Source organism: Pteropus alecto, unplaced genomic scaffold (assembly GCF_000325575.1).
Source record: "Pteropus alecto unplaced genomic scaffold, ASM32557v1 scaffold78, whole genome shotgun sequence".
Taxonomy (NCBI): domain Eukaryota; kingdom Metazoa; phylum Chordata; class Mammalia; order Chiroptera; family Pteropodidae; genus Pteropus; species Pteropus alecto.
In genome coordinates this window covers 3,942,024-3,969,185 of record NW_006443124.1, presented here as the reverse complement: position 1 = coordinate 3,969,185, position 27,162 = coordinate 3,942,024, and the positions used below count along the sequence as shown (strand labels likewise).

General features: G+C 35.3%; 1 protein-coding gene across 1 annotated transcript; it reads left to right on the top strand.

Moving 5' to 3' along the window:
• The first annotated feature begins 3,332 nt into the window (after positions 1–3,332).
• Positions 3,333–26,316, top strand: NDFIP1 (Nedd4 family interacting protein 1). Its single transcript, XM_015597933.2, has 8 exons — positions 3,333–3,401; positions 4,932–5,019; positions 9,948–10,078; positions 13,478–13,565; positions 14,457–14,581; positions 16,457–16,523; positions 19,627–19,732; positions 25,278–26,316. Exons 1-7 carry the CDS (start codon positions 3,333–3,335, stop codon positions 19,728–19,730), a joined length of 672 nt encoding a protein of 223 aa, XP_015453419.1. The 3' UTR covers positions 19,731–19,732; positions 25,278–26,316.
• The last annotated feature ends 846 nt before the right edge of the window (positions 26,317–27,162 follow it).

The window sequence follows — 27,162 nt, the reverse complement described above, 5'->3', positions numbered from 1 at the left end:
TGGCATATTGTAGTGCATGGCAAAATTTCATTGAATGAAATATTCAAATTTCTGACTATCCAGGAGGAAGGTTGTTGTAAGCTATGGCAGAAGAAAAGGCAGTGGTGAGAAGAGAAAGCTTGAGTCACAATATATTTACGTTTGATATAGCAGTCAATCATTCCCCCTTCTGCCCTTCAGCATTTGGCAAGTGCTAACCTACTTTGTGTCTCCATTGGATGCCTTTTATGGACATTTATATCAATACGTGGTCTTTTATGATCGACTTTTGCTTGGCATGATGTTTTCAAATTTTATCTTTGTAGCATGTGTCAGTTCTTTATCCTTTTTTAATAGGATGGATTATTCCTATCCAGCCTTTGTATGGATATACCATTTTTTGTTTATGTATTCATCAGTTGATGAACCTTTGAGCTATTATAAATAATGCTGCTGTGAACATTTTTGTATGTGTTTTCCTGTAAAATTATATTTTCAATTCTCTTGGGTATATAATTAGGAGTGGAAGTGCAGGATCTTTTTCTAACTCTATGTTTAACTTTTTTTTGGAGAACTGTCAAACTTTCCTACAGTGGCTGCACCACTTTACATTACCACCAGTAATGTGTCAGGGTTCCAGTTTCTCCACATACTCAACAACACTTGTTATTTTCTTTTTTAATTTTTTATGGCTGTATTAGTAGGTGTGAAGTGGTGTTTCATGGTTTTGATTTGCATATTTTAGATGTGCTTTATTTCATAGGCTAAATCTAATGAATAATGATGTTGAGCATCTTGTGTACACTGTCTCCTGTTAACATTTTTACCCTTTTAAAAATTAGATCTTCTTTATTATTCAATTTCTTTGTCAGAATTATTTACCTTATTTTAAATGTTATCCCCTAATTAATAACAATTTAATAGAGAACTGTTCTTGAACGTAAAGAAATTTGGCAATGTTAGAATGAACACAATTTATAGTCACTGTACAACATCTATAGTCTGTATAATATAAAATTTACAGTCCTTACAAACTTTGGCTGTTTCTGAACAACAGAGTAAAATAGCATACTCAGTTGTTTACCTAAAGAAATGTGCTTGTTTACTTTCTGGTAATTACACTGTCTCATTTGGTAGGATTTAAAGAGTATGTAGAAATAGTGGGTTGGTAATGAGAGGTTTAAAAATTGCATTTAAGGTAAGCTTTTTAGAAATTAACTCTAAAATTAGAAGTGGTAAATAACATTTAAAGCTAGAGTTTAGGCATTGATCCAAGATTTTCTGAGACTTATTGAAAATAACTGAAGGAAGGGGTTTAAAACTTCAGAAGAATTTTCTTGCTGTTTAAATAGGACTCAACCAAGGAAAAAATGCGTGGTATACAAATACTTGTAACTTTATGGACTTATTGGTAGTTCAACATTATTTTCTGTATGCTTGTTATGTTCACGTGAACTGTACGGTATATTTTGATACCTCTTCTCATGGATAAGGATTTATGTTTTTCTTCTCTTTGTTGGTTTGTAGGGTTTGTTGTTGTTCGTTCTTAGTAAATAGAGATAATACAAAAATTACTTTTAAGTGCCTTTAGTTACTGTTATCAGTAAAATTATAAATACTGCCCCTTATGTAATTAGGCCTAATCCTAGCCCTGGCTTTGCTATTGCTTAAAACAGCTCATTTCTAAATTAAAGATCATCTTTAGAACTACTTAGGGGAGGGTAGTGATGGGGTGCAAACTCAAATAAGAATTTAATCCTGTAGGGCAGGGGTCCCCAACCGCCTGGCAGTGGACCAGTGCTAGTCCATGGCCTGTTAGGAACTGGGCCACACAGCAGGAGGTGAGCGGTGGGCTAGTGAGCAAAGCGTCACAGCCTCAGCTCCACCTCAGATCATCAGGCATTAGATTCTCATAGGAGCACCTGTCCCTGGTGCCAGAAAAGTTGAGGACCGCTGCTGTAGTGTATAAACGTCTTTAAACTTTTTAAATTCAAGTTTGCTTCTATTAGAACTAGAGCTATGAATGATTTCTATATGGGACATTCTTTAAACTGTTGTTTAGCTAAAATGTCATATATTTCTTTCCAATAACAACAGTACAGATAGGATGCAGAGGAATATATTATTTTAGATGTGCTGTATTTCACAGGGTAAATCTAGAGTACAAAACATTATTAGCACTTATTCGCAGGTAAATATTTAAAAAAATTGAGGATGATCAAGGCCAAGCGGTACTACAGAAGGTTGTGATTTATCTAAAGTGAGAACATGGATGGGTTTTAGGGTTCTTCTGGGGAGCCATGACAGAGTCTGCTCAGAGTATGGAGAGGAGCATCAGGAAGGTGGGAGTGAGGCATGGTCTGGCGCGTGGTAAAGAGAAAGGCCATCTGAATTTTCAGATGGTTGAATCATTCCTATCTCAACGATGGAGATATAGATAGTTTTGTAATTAACTCAGGACTTTATATGACATACATAGGTAATCATACGATTCTTTTTGCGGAAAAAATGCCATTTTTACTTATTTACAGATAAATTTGATCATTGTTTTAAAAAATTACATGACAGAAAAGAATCCAGCCACCAATAGGTATTTATTATCTGTTTACAGTTACACAATGAAGGGATTCCCCACCCACCCAATAGCGCAGTGCAGGGAGAGAACAGAGTCCCACCATGACTTTTCAAACCTGCCTCTCACAGTATATCTTAATACCAGGATTCTGTGACAGGTTGGTTGTACTCAGGCTCCCACCGACCCAGCTGATAGAAGAAACTGGGCATCTTTCCAACTCCAGCCCCTAAATGACAATGATGCTTATTTTCTGAGAGAGTCTGAAGATCCCTGATCCCCAGGGCACTGTGGCAGGGAGGACTGTACAGGAAGGGTTTGCAGGGACAGGAAAGGGGAACCTTAAAAAGACATTTTGGAACCAAGTGCCTTATAGATAAGCCCCACTCCAGTTCTAGTACACATGTCCCCCCCTTGTTTGTGTGCCTAACTTGATTGGCCGGCAGAGCCAAATTAATGGCTGTGGATGCCCACAAAGTGTAAAAAGATGTATACTTAGGCATTCAGTTATTTAGCTAGTTATTTTTCATGCACATGGTGATCACTAAATCCTTTTTGAAGGTGATTGCCTCTTTTCCTCCACATTGTGGTGTTTTATTTTAAACACCTTTCTTGATGTAACCTAAACTTTATCAGCAGCATTAGAGAAAACAAGTCAGAGCCGGGAAGCCTGTTCAGTGAGGTCCTGTAGTCTTCTCAGTGTGTGGAGCATCCATAGCCAGAGCGGGTGCTTTTTGCTGTTTTTATCTTCAAATGGAAATAATACATGTGGTACGTCTACATGATTCCAGCGTCACCTGGAGATGTTTCTTGTTTGCTCATCAAAGAGAAAATGGGGGTTTCTGAGACGGTTGGAATTTATTTGCTCTGTTATGTTACCCTGGTGTGGGACGATCAAATTTCTCATTTCCAGGTTGCTAGGAAACAGGCAACCTATCTTGTAGATACTGGCATGTAAGACCTCTTTATTCTTTGGACTTCTGTACTTCTTAGAATTACCATGCTTCCTTTCTAAAACCTAAATTATGCAGAGGCAACACGATTATTTGACCAAGCTCAGGAAATATAAAACAGGTCAGAAATATCAAGCTAGGTTTAAAGAACATCACTAGGTTTAACGAACATTACTGGCTACAGTATATTAAGGCAACATTCTTGAAAAGTCTGTATTTGCCTGTTTTTGCAACAGACTCTTGCTTCTTTTTGTGACCTTCCCAGGGCGCACAAGGTTAGGTGGGAGTAGGCCAAGAGTAGGCTGAGAATACCCTCTCTAGAGCTTCAGATAATGTTAAAGTATTCCAGGTGAACCGTGGCCTCAGGAACTCTTATTTAAAGAAGTTACTGATTTGGTGTCCCAGGAACATTGGCTTTACTGTAACTGTTTTGCCCATATGCCTTCCCTTAAAAGAACAATTCACCTTAAGTTACAGTACGATTATTTTGGGAGTACTTTAAGTTTACCATTAGATTACAAGGGTTAAAAAAAAGAATTGACTGGATGGTAGATGTAGATGAAGATATGGCACAAAAATTCATTTGAAACTACTTTGAAGTATTAATCAGAAAAATTTTGTTGGCTTCCAATTTTGAATGACAGGGGTTAGAGACTGAGATGGTTAATTAAAATTTAATGAATTAGGGAGTTCTATTTCATGTTATGGCAGGTCAAGCTTTCTTTTTCTCTCTCAATTCAAGAGAGAGTTCTTTGCACTAGTTGGCTTAATTGGCTCTTTATATCATGATAGTGTATGGTAGGGACTCAGACCCCCAAGTCAGTTACACCGATAAATATTCTGTTATTACTGTACAGATTGACTCCCATTCTCAGCCGGTTTCATCTTTTAAATGAGCTGTAGTCTATTGTCACATTGGAAAAATTGAATTTAATGTCTCTGTTCTATGAAGATGAGTTGGGTAGACTATCCAGACTGACAATGGCAGGAAGACACACTTTTCAGTGTGAGTTAAAGTAACTAGAGCTGTAGGTTTGACCAGTGAGAAAGTTGCCGAGATAGGGATGTGTTGACAGAGGTCATATGTAGAATTACATAGAATTTTTTGTTTCCGTAAATGTCTCAATTTAAGATCTAATCTCTATGCACAAACAATGTAATGATAAATCATCGTTTGCTGTGATTCGTCTTTGTTTTAGTAGGTTATTTTTCTAACTTAAAAAATTATACAAATAATAGATATTTGTTACAAAAAATTAGAACATATGTATAAATAACAAAAAGAAAAAAAAAATCCCCTATGATTACATCATCTGGAGATAAAAACACATTGCCAAGTAGCCTTCCAGAAAGGCTATTCCAGTTTTCAGGTTCTCCTTTGTCTTACTGGCTTTATGCTTGCATTAAAATGTGAAATTTTTATTTAGTTGCAGAATGAGGAAGAGCCTGGGGAGCCGGAGCAGGCTATAGGCGATGCTCCTCCACCTTACAGCAGCATCTCTGCGGAGAGCGCAGGTAGGTGATGGGCGAGGTGACTGTGGAACTCCTGAAATGCACTTAGCCATAGACTTTTAACTAGTATGTGTTTATTGGTGTTTACCTTGCTTCAGCTTTCCTTAAGTAGTCTCTGAGAGTATTTTCAGTTTTTAGCCTGAGGTGAAAAAAAAACTCAGTTACCATCCTGAAAAACAGGTAAAACCTCATTTCAGTGTGGGGTTTTTATAGAGCTCAATTTCATTCCAGCAGACTCTTAGTATAAAGGAAGTAGAAATCCAGGACTAGGTAATCACCTGAGTTTTGTTCTTTTTGTATTTTCCTCATTAGCTATTTTGTTCTTTGTGATTCTAGTAGCTATGACCTGGAATATAGTATGTTAGATTTCTTTTATGATAGTAAATTTTAATAATAATAATAATAATAATAATAATAATAATAATAATAATAAAACTAGAAGTATCCCAGCTCTTTCATTCTGTTCCTAATGTTTAAATGTTCCTCATAGTTTAAACCCTCAATTAACCTTAAGTCTTTCCATTTTATGCCAGATTGTCTTTTTAATTTTCACGTTTATGTGTAGAAGGTGTGGGAGATAGGAAAGAAAATCTCAGTAATTGAGGACTTTTGATAACTAGAACTTCCTGATAACCAGTTCTGCTTTAATTGCTGAAAGTTGACCAGTTTCGATTAAACCTCTTCCATATTGTCTAAAACAGAACTGTGGCAGAATGGCAAGTACATAGCCCATGGTGCCACAATTGAACCCAATCTACTCCCAGGGTAGATATGCAGGTTGAAGACAGCGTTCATCTCAAACACAGTCTCAGAATCCTTTTCAATAGACCACTTCAGGCAGCTGCTGTCAGTTGATGTGAGTTAAACCTATTGGTAGTTTCTGCGGCCCAAGGCCGCTATGATAATTAGGAGGAACATAGGTCAGAAAGTTTTTCACCTTGACTCTTGCTTCAAAATTCTGAACTCTGTCTCCTTGTATTAGTTAAGATTCTTTTATTTATAAGCATCTGAAACTAACAATGCTAACTTAAGGTTTTGGAATAATTCAAGGGTGTCTTATGGAATTAAATTAAGATAGGAACACCAAGACTTGGGAAAGAATCGCAATGCCCTGCCCTATCCACTGATCCCTGCCCAGGCTATGAGAACTGGTCTTCTGTTAGATAGTTCCAGTGAAAATTCTAACTCCAACTGATTAATAAGAAATTGAATTCCTGTTTTATTAATGATAAAAATCCTTTATATTTATAGTTGGTAATTTTTTCTGAATATCTGAGTTTCTACTTTCTGTAATTGTAAAAAATTATAACCATTTTAGATAGAAATCTTTGTCAAACACTGCTCTCCCTTACTTACATCTCATATTCTTTGTTTATATTTTTCGTTTTGATTTAGAATTACAATCAAACATTCTCTGGTAGGTATTCTGTTCTATATTATATTATAGTGATTCCTTTATTCATTAAGACATATAGAACTTTTTGACTCAAGAATTAAATTCCCTTCTTGCTGTCAGATGGCATCTCCTATTGCTATCAACATATGAGGTCCTTAACCTCTTTCTCTTTTGTTTTTGTTAATCTCGAGATTGGTTATAAAGGTAAACTCTTTATAGTATAAGGATTGAAGAACTCTCTCTCGAATAAAGTCTTTGAGTTTTGTGGCATTTCATCTTGGAACTGTAGACCCAGCTCAGAATGGTCCTGTTCTGTTTAATAAGATGCCGAGTTGCTCTTCAGAGACAACAGACCAAAACTGTATGTCATGTAGCTGAAGTATGCACAGGGGAGAGAACTTTGACTTGTAGCTGCACCCCAGAATCAAAGTCTCACCCACCCTATTCACCCACACACAGAAACAAAGGACTTGGACATAAGTGGAACTTGGACATCGGAACCCTTTCAGAAGCGACGGGTCTGTTGTTCAGGAAGATCCAGTGCTGACAAACTTTACCATAAATGACCAAATTCCAAGATCCTCTAATTAAAACTTGCCCCACTAGTGCTTTCCTTAACCTTGACCAATGAGCAAGATAGGTTTGAGGTGCCCTTTAGCTTCCCATCTTCTTGGTCGGTGCTTTCTTGATCAATAAACCTTTTCTTTCTTCAAATTCTGATGTTTAGAGTTTTGGCCTTTCGAAGTGTCAGGCACATGAACTTGGGTTTGGTAACAGTCTGACTACACACAGAGTCCTTAAACAAACAAACTAACAAAACCCAGACTTAATTTCCTGGCTCTCTACTGAGCTCTTGAGTTACAAGTAAGTGAAATGTCAGGGAAATCCATTTTTATGGATCGCAAGTTACTTAAGACCATTAGTTTTTTGATATTTATAAACTGGAGTTTTCTGATTTTACTTTTTTTTTTTAAGGAAACCTCTAAAATGCCTTAAATGGCCTTTTCCCCCTTTGTTTTTAAATTAACATGGCTTAGATTTTAGATAAATGTTGACTTGTGTATACCTATTATTCCATTTATGAGAAAAACAGAAGCAGAATGGTACACTGTGTTGATGGTGGGGAGGAGCACAAATCATTTTGTATACTCGCTACCTATTTTGTGATTATACATTTGAACTATCTAACAAATTGGATTTTTTGGTTTTGAATGTACTAAATAAACTTGAAAAGATTGTCATTAAACTTTTTGTGAAAACTAAAATTTTATGAGGTATCTGTATTGATGGATTCCATTTTTAAAAAATCTTTTGAAATAGGGAAATAAGAATGTTGTTTTCTCTCAACTTAAAGTATTAATATATTCAGAATTACTATGTCAGTAGGCTAATTCAAATTGTGCATTTCAGTTTGTGATATGACTGGTGTGATTTGATTAAAAGTAAAAACATTTTTTCAGAAATTATGTGGAATTTTTTATGTCTATATATACATGTGTATGTACATATGTGTATGTATGTTAATAGTTATTTTGACACACGCAAAAAATAGGTTCCTTAAATTATAATAGGTGGCAGCTTTAGTTTCAATAATACATTTTCCTGTATTTTCTTCTAAAAGCTTTGATATTTTATTTTCCCCCTCTAGATCTGTATTCCATCTGGAATTATTTATTCTATATAATGTGAGGTAACAATTAACATTAAGGTCCAGCACCATTTATTGAAAAAAATCATTTTTTTCTCCTTTGTAGTGTAGTGCCGCCTTTGCCATAAAATAGGTGACCATCTATATGTTTCTGGAGTCAGTATTCTGCTCTTTGGTCTATTTATCTTTTTTTTTTTATTTAATGAAAACTTTAACTTAAAGGGAAAAGTCCTTTTATTTACTTATTTTTCTCCTGTTTTTTTTTTATTATTATTATTATTATTTTTTTAGTGACATTGGTTAACGATATCCAGTAAATTTCAAGTGTATGGTCTATTTATCTTTGTGTCTGTGCCCTACTGTCTTAATTGTGGAACTTTATATTCTTGATCTCTAGTAATGTAGGTCCCTTGGCCTTTTTGTTCTTCAAGACTGCTTTGGTTCTTGACCTTTTACATTTCCATGTATAGTTTAGAATCAATTTGTCAATTTTTATTAAAAAAAAACATTTATTGGAATTTTAGTTGGGTTTGTATTGAATCTATGGATAAGTTTGAAGAGAAATAACGTCTTTATAGTACTGCATCTTCCAGTCTATAAACATTCTGTATCCCTCTATTAAGATCTTTAATTTCTCTCAATAAGATTTTGTAAGTTCCAATATAGAGGTTTTGCACATTTTTATTAGGTTTAAAAATCTATTCCTAGATATTCAGTATATTTTGGTGCTATTATAATGGTTCTTATATAATTTATTTTCTATTCATTACTGGTATATGGAAATATAATCAATGGTTTATATTAACAGTGTATCCAGAGACTGCTAAATTCATATATGAATTCTAATAGCTCATCTGTAGATACTCATGAATTTTATACATATATAATTATGTCACCTATGATTAAGGACAGTTGTATCTTCCTTTCCAATTCTTATATCTTATATTTCCTTTTCTTGCCATATTGCATCAACTAGTAGGACCTCTAAGATAATATTTGATTAAAGTGGTGCTAGTGGGCATTTTTGTCAATTCTCTAATTTTAAGTGAGAGAGCTTTTAATAATTTCCCATTAATTATGATATTTATTGTAGGTTTTTCATGGAGATTTGTGATAAGATTAAGGAAGTTTTCTTTTATTCCTAACTTGTTAAGTGTTTTATTATTAGGTGTTGAATTTTATAAAATTTTTTCATCCACGTGAAGACAATAGATTTTTTCCTTTTTTCTGTTAATGAGGTGAATCGTATTGATTGATAATTTCAATAATTATCAAATTATTGATATTTTGGTATCAAATTACAGTAAATTAGAAGTTAATTATAATTAACCAAAGAAGAAAAAAAGAAAAATGTTAATCATGAACTACAGAAATTTTTTCAAAAATTATATAGACATGTAATTCATTTGTAAATAGATCTTTTCTAATAGATACTGAATCTTTTATAATATAATCCAGTGAGACTGAAGATACATTAAAAAGAAGAAATGAAAGATTTAATGCAGATAAGTAATGATTTAAAGTTGATTTTTCATGTTTATAAATGAGAGGAAACAATGGTACAGGTTTACAAACACACACACAGGCGAAGTATTTTTCATTTAAATGTTTTCCTTATACCACTGTTAATATTAAATCATTTCGTGAAGACACCACATAACAATTGAAAAAAAGTGTTTGAAAGCACTTGGGAGGGCAAAGTGAGTCTGGAATTTAAATAATTGAAGTATGGATAATTTAAAAATCATTCCTGCCCTTAGTCATCTGTAAACATCTTTTGATTCAATTATTCTACATGTACCATTAGAGGAATGCCCGGTTTTTGTTTGCCGGAATTAGTGGAAATTCAGCTATTCAGATAACTGTGACTTCCTTTTTATTCTGCAGCATATTTTGACTACAAAGATGAGTCTGGGTTTCCAAAGCCCCCATCTTACAATGTGGCTACAACACTGCCCACTTATGATGAAGCTGAAAGAACCAAGGCTGAAGCTACTATCCCTTTGGTTCCTGGCAGAGTAAGTCCAATTTACCATGTTACTTGGTGGCTGTTTATAGGAATTAAGTTATTTTCATTTTCACTTTTGATTTATTATTTATGATTGTATTGATTAGTAAAAGTACAACTAATTTTAAAAAAACAAGCACATTTTCTTTTGCGATAATAAACTTACCTCTTCCTGAAAATAATTAGGTAAAAGGTACAAATGAGCAGAAAATCACAGGTCAAAGCTGTTCATCTCTCAAGTCTCCTGGCATGGCTGAGATTTCTTGGAGCAGGAACTGATTTAGGAAATACGCTGACTTCACCTTGATTGTGCATACTTAATATTTCAGTGTTAGGTAGATAGCTGTTAGGGAGATCTATGGAGAGAATAAGTAAGTGCAACTTTATAGAATTAAACTCATAAAAGGTTCCTAACAACCTTCTAGATGGACCCCCATGCCACCAGCAGTCCAGATTATGCCATCTGTCAGGGCATAGTGAATTCAGATCTCATCTGCCCTGATGTTAACTCATGGGAGTAGGGAGAGATTGTGATGAAAGTGAGCTTGGAGAGTTTTGGGTACTCTTGGTTCTTGATGTCAGGCCTGTAAGTGATGTAGATGTGGTTTAAATATTCATCCAGGTTGAAGCTGATGCGGGTAGGGCCTTGGGCCAGATAATGGGAGAATGGGGAGCAGAATCCAGTCCCCAGGGATGTGAGGCTATCAGGGCTCCAGACTCTAGTCCCGGCAGGAAACTAGAGTGAAAGATAAAAAACAAGCGCAGTATAGTGGCACTACAGAAGTTCAGGCCTTAGATTAGGGAACTGTTTACAGACCACACTTTTAGGGATGGGGCTCCTAAAACCCACTGCATGGCAGAAATAATAGTTTATTAGCCCAGTCTAGGCTGATTTTACATGGTGACGTGCATTCAGTTTTTATATGTGCCAAGGGAAACTAAGAACCCTCATGGAGCTTATTGTCTGAGGGCCAAATTCTTAATATAACTACTATGTATTGGAAGCAGACAACATGCTTGGTCCTATGTTTGGTGCTTTTATATAATATTTTGTATATTGTTTCAGTCCTCACAGTTACCTCACAGGGTAGGGATTATATTATCCCCATTTTTCAGAGTAAAAACAGTTTTAGAGAGATTAAGTAATTTGCCCAGTCATTTAGTTAATAAGTAGCATGGGTGAGAGCCAAACCCAGATATTCTAGACTCCAAAGTCCTTATATGTACTCTATAGATGTGTTGGAATATGTGGCAACTATCCCATGGAAATAGATCAGTCGATTAGCTCTGACTAATCACAGAACTCTTTGGAATACTTTTATTTGGCAAATGTATGCATGTAGAAACATGTTAAAGGGTTCTATTATTCAGCAAACCTATACAGAACACTTTTTTATACAGCGTGTATGTTCTCTATTTTGTAGTAGATAGGTAGGAAGCTTTGTATAAGGCAACATTCCTGCCATGCAGGAGCTTAAAATCCAGATGGGTGGAGGGGAAGGGCCCACAAATACCCATATCTAAGCAACAGCACAGGAGCAGTGAGCAATAAGAACTGTGACTTTTTATTATATGGTCGTGGGGAAGATGAGATTTGAAATGGGCAGCAAGTGTTAATAGATAAGAACATTCCAGAGGGAAAATCCCAGGAAGGAGGTATGACTTCACCTAGGTACAGAGTAGGTTATGTGCATGTAGTAATTGGTTTTGCTTGAGCAAAGAGTTTGTGACCAGAACTGTAGGTTATAGAATCTCCTGAATGCTAGGCTGAGGCATTTAGACTTATATGTAGGTCACATAGAGTCTTCAGTTTTTGAGCAGGGGTTATAGTAAGGCAAGTATGGTGTTTTGGAAACATTAGCCTGGCAGCAATTCATTGGAGGAATTCTGGTAGTAGAGATAACAAGAACAGGAAGAAAAGTTGGAAGCATTTGCAATATTATAGATACTCCTCGACTTTCGTTAGAGCTACATCCTGATAAACCCACTGAAGGTTGAAAATGTTGTAAGTCGAAAATACGTTTAATACACTTGACCTACGAACAGCATAGTTTAGCCTGGCCTAGCCAGTTTCTGTTGATGCGTATCACTTTTGCACTACCGTAAAGTTGTAAAATCGTAAGTCAAACCATCATTGAGTTGAGGACTGTGTGTATTAGAAATTACTTCCATGTATTTTTGTAACATATCTGAGTAGTTATGCAAAAAAAAGAATTAGTTTCTAATCTAGCGAAGCCTTTATATATCCTACTAATAGGAAGTCATAATACTAGGTATTTAGTATTTTTAAAAATATGAAACAAACCATTCTTGTAAAAATTTCAAACAAGTATGTTAAGCTAGAAATGGAAGCTGCCTCTGGCCCTTTCCTCTTCTCTAGTTTCCGCTTCCCAAGGGAAGCACTGTCAAATGGTTATGGGTCTCCAAGCTCATTTTTTTGTGTAGGGCAAGTTTCAATTGCCCTTTAAGTTTTGTTTGTTTGTTTGTTTGAACTTGAGTAACTCTCATTGGACTGTGTACAAGTCTACCACTTTTAAGCGTATATTCATTTATTTTTCAACATCTCAACACATATCTATATCAATTGAAAAAGTAGGCTACAGTATGTTGGCGTCAGTGTTGGTCAAGATCATATTACTTCTAGACTTGAAATACGTTTTCAAGTTATAATGGGAGGGATCCTCTCTACCAGTAAAATTGGAAGTGAGGTTGTTTCAGACCTGTGTGCCAATATAAACCAATGATTATGGAGTCGAGCAGTGGACAGGCCTGATTCTTCATGTATGATCACACTATCCTTTTTTCTTTGCCCTATGTCAGTCTCATAAAAACACTTGAACTAGTCAATTGTATCCCCTTAATAGGCTCTGCATTACTAATATTCTGGGCCACTGATATTCTAGAATTTAAGCCAAATATGTAAATATATGTTTTCTTTTTCTTTTATACATGTGTGTGTATAGTTTTACACACAAATATATATACACATACATATACATTTGTACATATTTATATAAAGGAACTTTGTGAACTTTACAGTTTTTGAGGTGTATTGTTAAAGAACTTGGGTTATAAAATGAAAAATTCTTTTCATTTAGAAAATTATGGAGATTTGTTTTTTTCTCTAGTTATATCTTTTAATTTTTAGACAATGAAATTAAAGTTTTTTAGGTCTTTTAAAAATAATTCTTATTGAAGTAACATTGGTTTATAACATTATGTAAGTTTCAGGTGCAAAGTGAAATTTTTTAACACATATTGAGCTTTAATGCTCATAGTTTTAAATTGAGCCAAAGCAGTAAATTTTCTCTTTGGTGCCACTTTTGTCCCTTTCTCTATTTTTCTTGATGTCTTTCCTTTGCCTAGAAATAATTCATTGTGAATTTACCTTCTTTTTCTTTTTGTTTAGGATGAGGATTTTGTGGGTCGGGATGATTTTGATGATGCTGACCAGCTGAGGATAGGAAATGATGGGATTTTTATGTTAACTTTTTTCAGTAAGTATATACACATAGCAGAGCCACTTTCCACAAACCAGATTGCTTTGGATTATGGGTAGATCTGACTGAATTAAAATAACTAGTTGAACTAATATTTTAATACATTGTATTTGGTGCCTTTTACTGAGATGTCAGAGTTTAGTACACTTTTATCTTAATATCCCTGCTCTTCCTTGTCTACTTCTGTGAATATCTATGGAAAATGTAATTAAAACAGTTATGGGGATGCTGCATTTTTACATGAGCTAAGCCTCATCTTTCAGGTCTGCAGGGCCCCTTAGGCCTTGTTTTCTACTCATACCTGACCTGTAAAATAGGAATTAAATGCTTTTGTCTGATGAATTTTGTTTTGTAAGCTTCTATTTCCTAATAGATCAAAGTCAACATGATTTTTCCCCCTTGATGTTATTATGTATTTATCTTTCCATATGCCTTACTTAGAAATGAGCAGCCATTCCTTTTATTTGTCGCACTGAACAGATATAAAGGAAATGCAGTGCTTTTAGAGGTGACATTATGTAATTCATAGAATTCAAAATTCATAGAAGCAGGAGGATGAACAACTTGAATCAGATTATTTGGGAGCTCTAATTTAATGTTCAAGACATTTACTGAAGTGTAACACATACAGTAAAGTCATAAGTATGCAGTTTGGTGAATGTTAAGGCATTTTTCAAAGTGAACAGCAGAAGACGTAATTGTGTAACATCTGATTTTCAGAAAAGATATTTTCTTTTTTGCTTTGGGGAGGTGGGTTAAGAATTGTGGAGGATGGGTAGACTGCCTTTTGTCCTTGGGAAGGCCCTTTAAGCAGAAGCAAGTGGAGAAGGCCTTGTTGCTCTGGGTAATGACATGTCTGACATCTTTTTTTCTTCTCTGCTTTTACAGTGGCATTCCTCTTTAACTGGATTGGGTTTTTCCTGTCATTTTGCCTGACTACTTCAGCTGCAGGAAGGTATGGGGCCATTTCAGGATTTGGCCTCTCTCTAATTAAGTGGATCCTGATTGTCAGGGTAAGTTATACATCAGAGAAGATAGTCTCTGTTGAGAAACAATAAGAATAACTTTGAATATTTGATTTTTTCATTTGCTTTTTTTGCATTATGTCACATTTAAAATTATTTTTGGTTTGCCTTTGTGCTGGTTTCAAGAAAATGAACCTAAATCAGTTGCAGTTGATTCATGCATACAGGTTTTGTAGTCAAATCTAGTAAATATAGGTGGTCCATACTATACTATACTATAGTATAGTATAGCATCTATACTATAGGCTGTTTACCACTTGTTTTCTCCGTTTTTAATCTTTATAGTATGATAATGCATGTGTTTGTTCTGAAATTAGTTTTTATAATAAAAGGAAGGATATTATATCTCTGGTTTCTTGTCAAAAACTGGCATTCTTCTTATTACTTGTACTGAAGTTTTAGTGTATCTTCTTTCCTCCTCCTCTCTTTTCCCTGCTTTCTCCCTTTCTTTTCCTCCCTCCCTTCCAGGACTGATTATCAGTAGCTTCATTGGTTATGCCAGAATGTTTGGAGAGCCAAAACTGTTTAACAAGTAGCTATTCCATTAAGGGACCTTAATTTCTAAAGTAAATTAAAGATCTCTTCAGTGATTTGGAAGTTACCAGTTAGAATTGCATGAAGTAGTTTAGTTATAAAAGATTTTGTCTCTTAAAGTGTCCTCTGATTTCAGATAAGTTTATTGCTATTGTCAGCTTTACAGATAAAACCAATATATTTATCATAAATTTTCATTAAACTAATTAATAGGTGTTAACTGACCAACCACTGGAGTTGTTTAAAACTTATTTATCTAAAGAAGTTGTTAATATTTTTTAAGATTCCAAGTTCTTTTGAGAATCTGATAAAAGTTATGGGCTTTTTCCCCAAACAGCTAATATATACTCATCTAAAACATGGACTTTGGGTTAAGAACCTAAGCCCTTCTCTAAATCTTAATTGTTATTAAGAAATAAAATACTATATTTTAATGCTCAAACTGTGTTAAACTCTTGGACACCAAAGTCCCCAATAGAAAACAGATACAATTAGTTACCAATTTATTTTTACTAAATATTTAAATTACCTAAATTTTAAAACTGAATTTAATCAATTTATATTAGTTAGGATGGCTTTGTCTGTGAGTAACAGGAACGGTTCAAATGGCTTAGAAAACAGCGGGGAAAATTTATTTCCTGTGAATCAAGTCCTGTTGTGGAAGTTAGTTAAATCAGTGTTCATTGACTCTGCTCAGCCTGTTAATATAGTTGCTCCTCCTTGAGGGTTAAGGCATCATATCAGAAACACAACAGTGCTTGATGAAAGAAAGTTCTTTAACCTTTCTCTTTAAGAGCAAAGAGGCCTCAGTAGCCCTGAATTCCCTTTGGCTAGAATAACATCATATGCCGGTCCCTGCAAAAGAATGGGAGTTTCAGGATGTGTAGGAGAAAGCTCCTCAGGCCTTGGCTGGAGGAGTAGAAACAAAATCAGGGCTCTTTAGAAAGGAGGCCAAGTTGTTGGTTATGGCACAGAGTAAGCAAAGTAAAAGTATCATCTCAAAACATATTTCAAGAAGAGCCAATATCATGTGGGCCAAAAAAATAAACAAAAATACCCCATATTCAAACACTTTCAAAACAAGGAGTCTATAAAGCTCAGTGCTATCATATTTCAAGATTGCTTTTCCATGAGAGGAAGGATATTTGCATATGTTGTAAGCATTTCAAATCAGTAATATATAAAATACTTCGATTTATTTAAAAAAATTATCGTAAGAGCGAAATGACAGCATTCGTATACAAAATAGTCTTGTGTTTTGTGTGCTTTTAAGTTAAAATATGAAATTATCTGCTAAGCTACTACGAAATGTTTTGCTTTATTTTTTAGTTTTCAACCTATTTCCCTGGATATTTTGATGGTCAGTATTGGCTTTGGTGGGTGTTCCTGGTTTTAGGTAAGTGCTTTTAACATAGACAAAGGAGAGAAACGATTATCTTAAATTTACAAATAAAATTACTTTTAGTAAACCCTCATCTTGCTTACTATCTACAGTAATATATTAGTCAGCAATAGTAAGTATAATTTTAAAAGTATTTCTCTCTTAACAGGTGGTTGTCACCATCAAAATAACATACATGTTAATGAAACGTCTCTTAACGGTGCAGGTTTTTCCTAACCCATTCATACACACTTCTCTGGTTCCCCATGTGACCAATGGGGCACACTGATAAGATGACTTTATAGTCTGGATTTTTTTCCTTGTGAGTTACTGCTACAAAGCGTTCACAAACTGAACCCCAAATTGCTTATAGACATATTGTAATCAGTTGAACTACTCATGAATGAATGTGTCCCATCATCAGTTGGATTGGTCAGTAGGAAACAGGAAATATATAGCCTGGCTATAAACATAAGTTCTGGAAGAACCATTGTTGGGTTTCCAGAATTCTTTAGTTCATTATTAATGAGAATAAGAATTATTTTGTGATAAGGAGGAGGTTTTTTTTAATGCCAGGCATTTTAGCTTGTTGGTCTCAAGATCATATTTTTTACCTTAAATATTTATTTAAAAATCTTCCAAGACATTTTAAAGCAAAGAAATGAACAATGAGGTGAATATTGTTGGCTTTTTCATTCTTTGTGAAGAAAATGTTTTTGATAACAGTAACAGAGCACCATCATTTCTATAAAATAGTAATAGCAGGGCTATCCTGTAGCTATTAAAGATGTTCTAATCGCCTTGCTCTGCTTCTGTGACATCACTTTTTTCTCTCTCTCCTGTTTTGGTACTTCTTACTTAATGGCAGTGCCGTTACATGGTCTGGCTAGCACAGCATAGCACATACCCAACAGGTACTTAATACAGTCAGGACCTATCTTCTTTGCCTAGGGTGACAAGAGCCATGCATTCCTGACCCTAAAAAGTGCAAATCATCTATCTCGCCATCCCTTACCTCCCCAATAGCATCATCTTCTCTATTATTAGTCATTAGAATTCTAAGGAAAGAAAAATAGTGATTTTTCTCCCTCCCTTGATTACTGAGAAGCTTATTATATTAATAATAAAAACGACCTACAGGAGAGTTACTTTGGAGGAATAGTTTCTAGGCTTGCTTATTCTCTAAACCAGGGGTCCCCAATTCCCAAGCCGCAGACTTCTGTGGCCTGTTAGGAACTGGGCCACACAGCAGGAGGTGAGCAATGTGTCAGTGAGCAAAGCTTCGTCTGTATTTGCAGCTGTTCCCCAGTGCTAGCATCACCACCTCTGCTCCACCTCAGATCATCAGGCCTTAGATTCTCATGGAACACCGGTCCCCGGTGCCAAAATAGGTTGGGGACCACTGCGCTAAACTCTGTCTTTAAGAGAATGGCTGACTTCCCTCTTCCCCAGATCCTAAAGTTCAAGCAAACCCTGAATGGACCAAAGAAAAATCATTAAAGTATATTTTCAGGTTGATCGTTAACAACATAGATTAAAGAAATTTAATAGACCGATTTCTTAACTATATTAAAGTTTCATGGGAGATAAATTTATGATGCTTTATAATTGATCATTCTTGCTATCTTGCTGCTTAAAGTGGTGAGATTTTGGATGTGTACTTAATGCATTTGGACCCAATGTTTGGGTCATTTTTGGAACTTCTCTTGCAAAGAGAATTTTTGGCGTTTTCCCTGTAAGGATCAGGTCTGCACAGAGTTCTTAAGGTGGCAGCTCATGAGCTACATCTAGCCCGTAGCTGTTGGTTTGTTCTACAGTTATTTTGAGAAGTTTTTTTTTATTAGTTGCCGTCGTTTAAAAATCAAAAGTTTTCACATAAAACGTCTAAATTATTTTTACTTTTCTTAAAAATGATAATATCTAGCAAAACTGGACTATATACATGGCACCTGCCCTTTGACTGGATCTGAATTGTAGCTATCCCCTCCATACAGGCTGTGTATACTCTAGTTCACTAGGATCCCCCCACCCAGCATTTGGAGGGTGACCCTTGCTCTACAATCTTGTTTTGGTGCCAAACAATGGTGTTTACTGAGCTCAGTGCTGACTGATGACACTTGGTTACTGCCAAAAATCAATTCTGAGTACAAAGCATTTCCCACCACTGAGTATGTTTTAAAATGTATCCACAAGTTACTGCTAACAGGTACAGATTTTTTTAGGGGTGATAAAAATGTCCTAAAATTAGATATGGTTTTGGTTGTACAACTCCATAACTATACTAAAAGCCAGTGAATTGTACACATTAAATGGGAGAACTTTATGGTACGTAAATTATATCTTCATAAAGGTGTTTAAAAATGTGTCTAAGACTCGGACCATCTTTGAAGGAGTGTGTAAGCTCCCGTGGGAAGGGCATATCACCTTCCTGCACACTCTTCCAAGAGGTGCAAACTTCTGTGAATGTATAAATTCTGGTGTAGCCATACAAAATCAGCCTTACTCCTTTACCTGTCTGGTAAATAAATGGCAAAGTACCCTATTTTTTTTCTCTTAAGAATAAAGAAATTAAATTTGAGACTGTAAGAATTACTGTAAATAGGTAAGAGGATCCTGACATCTAGTGGACAACATTATGTACAACATTCGACAGGGAAAAAAATTGCATGTCAAGAAAGGATGAAACTTTTTTTTACTTGAAAAAAAGTTTATAATCTCTCTTTTTGTAGTTATCTTGGAATAGATTTTGGAACTCAGAAGATAGATTTTGTTTGTTTTTTTTTTTTTAAATTTTAGAGCTGTTTTATTTTGAAGATAGGTTTTGATAATGCTTCTCAGTAAGGCTTCCAAATACAAATGTTTGCCCCATTTTTTATTTTTTTTGACCAATTAGATTCTGAATATGCAGAAGAGACTTTTATTTGGTTCTTATATTTTCTCATTGAGAAGTGGAAATTTTGGTGTGGAAATCCTTCAGAAAGTTTGGAGGAAACTGCTCATGTTTTGATAGCTTTTAGCAGAAAAACAATGAAGTAGCGCTATCAAGAGGGATATTTTTTGGGAGAGGACTTAATGTGGAACTTGTAAATTCATTCTTGACTTTTTTTTTTTTAATTAGGCTTTCTCCTGTTTCTCAGAGGATTTATCAATTATGCAAAAGTTCGGAAGATGCCAGAAACTTTCTCAAATCTCCCCAGGACCAGAGTTCTCTTTATTTATTAAAGGTATTAAAGAAAAAAAAGCTTTTATAGTCCCTATAATCATGTGATACATTGAATATTTTTATTGAGGTTTAGAGTAGAGCATACCCCCTCTGGTTGGGGATATAGAGAAGGTAAGGGAGTCACAGTCATTGCTTTTTAGCAGTTTCTGGTTTAGTGATGGATGTTTCTACAAAAAAAACTGTAGAAAAGCAAGTTAGAAAAACTGCCATAGGAAAAAACGTTATCTTATGTTCTGACATTGCAGAAAAGACAGGAGTCTTAGTAGTCATCAGGGAGTTAGGATATTTGGCTGGGACTCAGAGTTCTAGATCTTTGGATCTTGAATCCCCAAATCACTCCTTACTGTTATACCAGTCCCAAAAGACAGTATCAAGAAGGAGCCTTTCAGGCCTAATCACTCAGCTCTAATTATGTAGGTCCCTGAACCCTGAGTCTGAAGAGACCATGGGATCCTTTAGGGACTCCTTTTGCATGGGCTGCTGACAAGCCCACGAAGGTTTGCATTTCTTAAAATTAGTCAGGGAGGCTTTCCTTTGCTTCAGGGTCACAGCACTGATGTACCACTCTGGTAGTAAGGAAGGTCAAACCGAAGGAAAAGAAGGGGAGAAAGGGCTTGATCCCCTGCCTAGAATAGGAGCACTAAGCCCAGCTCTTCTTTGAGTCACGTGTTTGTTTTTCCCCAGAGGCTGATTGCATCTTATTTCAGCTGCAAAAAAAGAAGAGATAGGGAGTCTCGGAAAGAGAAGAGTACATTGGAGAGAGGCCTCTCATAATAAGATCTAATAGACTTCTTGGACCTCACCCTTTGTTCCTTAAGACTGTTGAGGATGGGTGGATCAGTCCTGGCCCCTGGGAGTCTTGAGCAACACCTAGGGGCCAGGCCAGTCAAAAGCCTCAGGCAAGGCCTTGCCAAGGGTGTAGGAATTGAGATAAACCTTAAATGATAGGTAGAATTTCTACTAGTGGAAATTGGATAGTCAGGGGAAGAATTTTATAACCACCTGAGGCAGAGTGGAGAACAGAAATACAGGCAGGGAAGTATGGCACTTGCTCAAGGGACAGCAGTTTGATTGTAGCATCAAGGAGTCGAGGGTCAAGGCTGGAAAGCCAAGTTGAGACAGTGTTCTCAAATATCTTGAGTACTAAGGCCATGTGCAACAGAGTCAATAGAATTCATGGAGTAGCCCTTTAAACCCAGTGATGTGTTGGCTCAGTGCAAGGCTAATAAGCCTACGTGAACATCATTGTATTCTGTGTGAACTGTTGAGTTGTAATAGTTTATATAGGTAATTGTATGCTAAGAGTGGAGTTCTCAATTTTGAAGATTCATGTAGGTCTCAGAATGTATGTTTCTAGAAAAGAAAGTATACCATATTTAATTTGCCCCCTGGTGGAACAGCATTGAAATTTTTTAAGTAACAGAATAATATGATGAGAATTTCTTGAATGTAACAAAATTTTTTTCAAGCATGGTATATTAATAATAACATTTATAAACTTTTCGATATTATCAGATACTGTATTAAGCACTTTACATGTATAGTTAAATGTACTTATACAAGTAACAGAGGGCTATAGTGATAGATAAGCTCAGATTCATGCATGGTAGAGTGTAATCATAGGCATTTCTTATAAAAGTTAAAGCATACAAAGAACTTAGTCTTGTGTTGGTTAAAGTTGGTTTATTCAAGGAAATACTTTTATTGGAAAGAAAATTTTAATCATTAAGAGTACCATCTGTGTTTATGATTTTTTTAAAGAAAGATAATGTTTTATTACATGTTTAAAAAGTGTGTGGCATGTCCTGAATTGGAATTAGGTTACAAAGCCTGGACACACATGGACATTGACACCACTGGCCGAGGCCCTAATGCCTGTGATGGATCTTTCTTTGTGTTTAGGACATCCCAACTTTAAGAGGCTTATCAGATGTTCTGTGCAGTTTTATGCAAGTACCATTGTCATCTTTTTTCTTTCCTCTCCATGTCTGATAATAATTTACGGTTACTTCCAAGTCTTTAGTTTAACTCTTACCTACCAAAGATCCAAAAATTAATTCTTTGAGATTGCTACAGATTGCTTTCTTACAAAGGGCGCTAAAATCACCGACAGATTTCCCCAAATTCATTGATTCCTAAAATGTAGTGAGGGAATAGATTTCTTACTTTTTTTAAAATACTTTTTCTAAGTCTAGCCAAAAGGTAGCTATGAATTTCTAAATGGACTGAGGTCATACCTCTGTCTGTTCTCTTCATTCTTCTCTTAGAGAGAAATTTGCATCTTCAGTAGGGGATTGTACACATTATTCATCTTGCTTCTAATACATAACAACCAGGCAGAGAGAAAGCCTGAACATCTGTTTTCCTGAATCGTTAAAGACTTTATTGACGGTTTTTCGTTTATGAAATTTGTTTTTATTTTGTGTTCTGGGAGTATCCTAAATGTAAAACAAAGCATCTCTAGGGTTATGATTTGTATTAGGCAATCCTTAGTAATAATGCTGTTGGAGGTGTAAAGGGAGATTATAGACCGGCTTGTCTCTGTATTTGGGAGTCAGGAGCCTTAAAGTGCTTTAGGAGTTGTCAGAAAATCAGAGGTCTGTGAGCTTCCTCCATAGGAGGGCAGAGGAGGGCTTTTTTGCTTTTCTGTCTGACTTTGCTATTCTGGTTGATTTGAAATCATTCCTGACGTGCCCAGAGTATTCAGAGCTCTAAATTAAGGGTTTGGGGACTTAGAGCAGCATTTAGAATTCTAATGACTTCCTTACTAATTTTCACTATCCCCAGAGGGGATAAACCATAGTATCCCATGAGACTGAATTTCATTCATCCGTTGACAGGGGTAAGAACTGTCCATTCAGATCCAAAAGTATAATATTTTCTTTCTGTAGTTCAGAGAAAATTTAGTTTAACTAAGTTTAAAGATGTGCTAGAAAACCATCATGTAAATTATAAATATTTTTTCTCTCATTGAGACTTTTTGCTTTCTTTAATGAAGATGTCACTAGTTAAATGCTAGCCATAGGCTTACTTTTTGCCAGAAAGACACAGAGAATTTTAAAAATAACTTTGCTCTAACAGAATAATAACTTAATGCCCATGCTGTGCTAAGACCTAGCATTTTACTGGAAAAAGGCATGAGAATAGTGACTTTCCTATTCAGGCTATCCAAAACATAGTACATACAAACAAACCTTGAAATGACCCCAAAAGGCTGCTTTCTAATCATAGAGGCAGCTCTTAGCTTCCCATTTGAAGCCCATTTAAGCTTAAAAAAGGAAATTTGGCTTTCTACCCCACAGTAAGAAAAACCAGAAGGAACTGCTAAAGGTGGGCACAGTGGCACCAAGAAGTGTGACCATGAGGAAGCAGAAAAAACAAGCTGTTTCTTCTGTGTTGTTTAAAAAGAAATAGATACCTGTTAGAAACATCTTTATCTGAAATGGTAAAAAATGTAAGGTGTTCATACTTTTTCTTAATTAACTAAACTAGTTAACTAGAAAATAAATTTTTATGGATTACTATTTCCTTTGGTGTTGCCAGGGAGTTGAGGGATTAGCCACAATAGCCATAAGGCGGTAAACACAATTAACTGGTATCTAACACTATTCCAAGAGCACTTGTACATATGAAGCTTAATAGATTTTAATTTCTGTTGTTGTTGTTGTTTTTTTAACCACATCTGAAATAGGAAAGAGAGCTTGTAAGCCCTGGTATTAAAGTCTTTCATAATTAGATAGTGATTGCTTTGACCTGGTGAGCTATACCTATTAGGCATCAGATATTTTATCTTCTTCCATATGATGATACATGCTTTCATTTCTCCCTTTCTATAATCTTCTTCCTCCTTAATACCTCTCTTATTAAAGAAAATTCGCCTCAAGTTAAAATTTGGTTTATTGGACTGTGTTATAAGGTAGAAGGGTTTCCAGTGGAATTTTTGCTTAAAAAAGAAAATCACATAGCATCCAAGAAGAAATGGTTGTCTTCTTGAAATTAAATGATATGTAAACTGTTGAATTTCTTTTGTTTTTGAAGCGATATGATCTACAGTTTAGTAAAGATGTCCACAGTCCCTAAAACCTGTCTGTCCTCCAGTTTGTGTTCCACCATTGTTTTTGTTAACAGCTTGTGAGTTAAGTTGATCTAAACAGGCCTCTAGATCTTAGAGAGATAATTAACTTCTGTGGAAGCAGCACAAGCTAAGCAGAGTGGCCAGGTAGTTATCTAGACTGTATCACATGTTCCTGCAAACTCCATTATTTTTCATCTGTTAATGGAAACTGATAAAACTGAAGTTACTTAGGTTTGTTTTGAGTCCAGGCTCATTGCAAAAACTTCCATTTGATACAGTCCATCAATTTTCTTTTTGAGTTCCTTATGTTCTTGCCTTTGTCCCTGCACATTTTGAGGTCTCAGTCTAAAGAAAGGTTGCACTTGTGTCAGTATCATTGGTTTACTTCAAATCAAAATACTAACTGAATTTGGAGTTTGGGACAGTATTAACAGTTTTAAAAGAATATGTTGATTTCCTCCAGTGTGGTAGCTTCTCTGCATTTTGTCAGCCTTTTAAAGATTTACACAGTTGTCTAATCACAAAAGATATAAAAGGGCTGGTCGTGGCTTTTACAGTAATTTGGAAAGATGGAAAAGTAAGATAAGGGCCTATATGATCCCATCCAACTCTCACTTGGTACACAAACCTCACTTGGGGCACAAAGTAGCTTCTTGATAAATATTTAACTAATATATCTCTTTAGCATTTCTTTTAGCATTAATATAGGGAGTTACTTGTACTTTTTCGTGTTATTTCCATGAGAACCAAAAAATATATTATGCCAATACAGAAATGCCTCGAAATAGTAGATGAAAACTACGTTTAACAAAATATACAGACATTATTTTTGAGAGCATTTACTTCAGTCATGTACATTTCTTTTTAAAAGTTAGTTTTGGGCTATAAATATTGTTTTTTTCCAGAGATAATTGCCCAAAATACATTGACTTTTTTCCTAATTGATTTTTTAAAAGTATTTGTGATGCCTATGAGTTTTTAACTTTGCCATGCTCTAAGTACAGCATGACATCATAGGCATCCTTATGGGAGCTCTTCCTTGCGTGAGATCTGATAGAATTGGCAGGGTAAACAGCAGCTCAGGCGTATTAGAAAAATGACCTGTGTACTTGGATCCTACTGTCTCTCTGTCCGCAAGTTTCAGTCATTACTGTTGAGGTTAAGTGTGTGATGATGGAAGTGCTATTTGCATTCTGTTCTTTTATCAGGAAGTTTGGAGAAAGACAGACCCCTGACTGGATGGGTCTTAAAGAAAGTGTTCAGGTTCTTTCTAGTTCTAGAGTCTTTGATAATTTTAAGAAATTTTAACGTTTATTGAATGCTATGATGTCAGTGTATAGTCATCTTAAAGCTATGTTAAAATGTACTTCTATGTCTCTAAACATCCTGCCTTCTTTTGTGACCACATCCTTCTCTCAGCCAAAATAACAAGCTAACTAGAATTTCAATATTCAATATCCTTCTCTGGCAGATGTTTTCTGGCAAAGGCCTTCCTGCGTTTATGAATTCTCTCTCAAGAAGCAAGAGAACACCTGCAGGAAGTGAATCAAGATACAGAACACAGAGGAATAATCACCTGCTTTAAAAAAATAAAGTACTGTTGAAAAAGATCATTTCTCTCTATTTGTTCCTAGGTGTAAAATTTTAATAGTTAATGCAGAATTCTGTAATCATGGAATCATTAGTGGTTAATGTTTGAAAAAGCTCTCGCAATCAAGTCTGTGATGTATTAATAATGCCTTATCTATTGTTTGTAGTCATTTTAAATAGCATGAGCCTTGTCCCTGTAGTCAGTAGGGGGCAATCTTGCTTTAGTCATCCTCCATCTCAAAATGAATTTGGAATTAAATATTTTAGTGTAAGATATGTATGGCCATTTTAAAGGGGTTTTCTCAAAAGTTAAAACTTTTATTTTGATTGTATTTCTGCCCGTAATTCATATTTGCTGTTAAAATTAATCTAGAAATCTATTCCATTGTACTGTGAACACCTGGAAGCAAAACCATAGTGCAAAATACATTTAAGGTGTGGTCAAGAATATGTTCTCAATTGGTAAGTAAAAAGCATTAATTTTTTTAATAGTCTGTACTCTAAATTTTATAGTACTTATTGTTCTTTGTTGTGTACCTACGGGACTGTAAAGGCTTGTCACTGTATAAAATAGAAAGGACAAGGACAAATGCAGCTTAATTATTAAAATGCAATTCTTGACACTTTTCTGTATGATTAGAGTCCCTTTCCCTTTTTTTTTTTTCTTTTATCTCCTGATGATTAGGCCAGAGGCTAGGAGTAGGGAGGGATTAGGTACAAGGAGCAAAGAAAGAATTAGCTTGGAACTTTTGAGATGATCCCTAACATACTGTACTACTTGCTCTTACAATGTGTTAGCAGAAACCAATGCTTTATAAATGTAGAATGGTGTGCTTTCTGCCAAGTGGTAATTCACCTTGGTTTGCTATGTTAAAACTGTAAATACAACAGAACATTAATAAACGTCTCTTGTGTAGCAACTTTTGCTGTAGATTAGTGTTTAATTTGTTGGTTTGCATTTGTTGATTGCTAAGACAATTTTTTTCTAATCTTCATTTATACACATTGCAAAATCAGTCAATATAAAGAAATTGGTCTTGGGCCAACTTTTCTTTTTTTTTTTTTAGCACAGGAAGTTTCCTTCTTTCACATCATAATCAATACATTCCTAAAACTGTATGTGAACATTGGTTCTACAAAAAATAATGGAATAAAATAGAGAAGAGATGTAGAGATTTTAAAGCATCCTGGAATTCCCAATTGTGCTTCATTTAATAGACATAATCTTAGATAATTTATTTACAGTATTTTCTGTGTGGCCCCTGCGTTTACCCTTTCTCTCAGTTGAACACAGCCAAACTGGTTTAAGTCCTTTGAGCAAGCACTGAGTTGAGGCAAAAGATTTCTCATTCCTTCTGATTTTTATTCTTGTCTCAATTGTGTTAAATTTAGAGACCGGTGGTTCTTATAATATCAGCCATTTGATATTTTCCCCCTCTTCCAGTTACTCAAAATATGAAGAAGAAATGCAACAAAATGGTCAAATAACCACACAAAGCAGCACTAGCATGGTGTGATAGCTGCAATTGTTCATTTATCTGCTACAGGTGAGCGTCTGGGTTCAGCAAAGGAAATCTGTTTAGGAGTGTCAGTGTGTGATGCACAGAAGTGTAGGTGGTTTGAAAGCTAAACAGGGAAATTGAGAGCCTCCTGGACTCATGTCAATGATCAGTCTAACTAGTTTATTGATTATTATAAGTAATAGGATAGTATAGCAAGGGGTTTCATGAAAGCCTCTGAAAGTTTTTTTTATTTTGAATTAGATT

Excerpts from the sequence above, each read along its gene's own strand:
- NDFIP1 (XM_015597933.2), top strand. The coding sequence starts at position 3,333 with ATGATTCCAGCGTCACCTGGAGATGTTTCTTGTTTGCTCATCAAAGAG. Across the intron at positions 5,020-9,947 it reads CATCTCTGCGGAGAGCGCAG|CATATTTTGACTACAAAGAT; the intron begins GTAGGTGATGGG and ends TTTATTCTGCAG. Across the intron at positions 13,566-14,456 it reads TTTTATGTTAACTTTTTTCA|TGGCATTCCTCTTTAACTGG; the intron begins GTAAGTATATAC and ends CTGCTTTTACAG.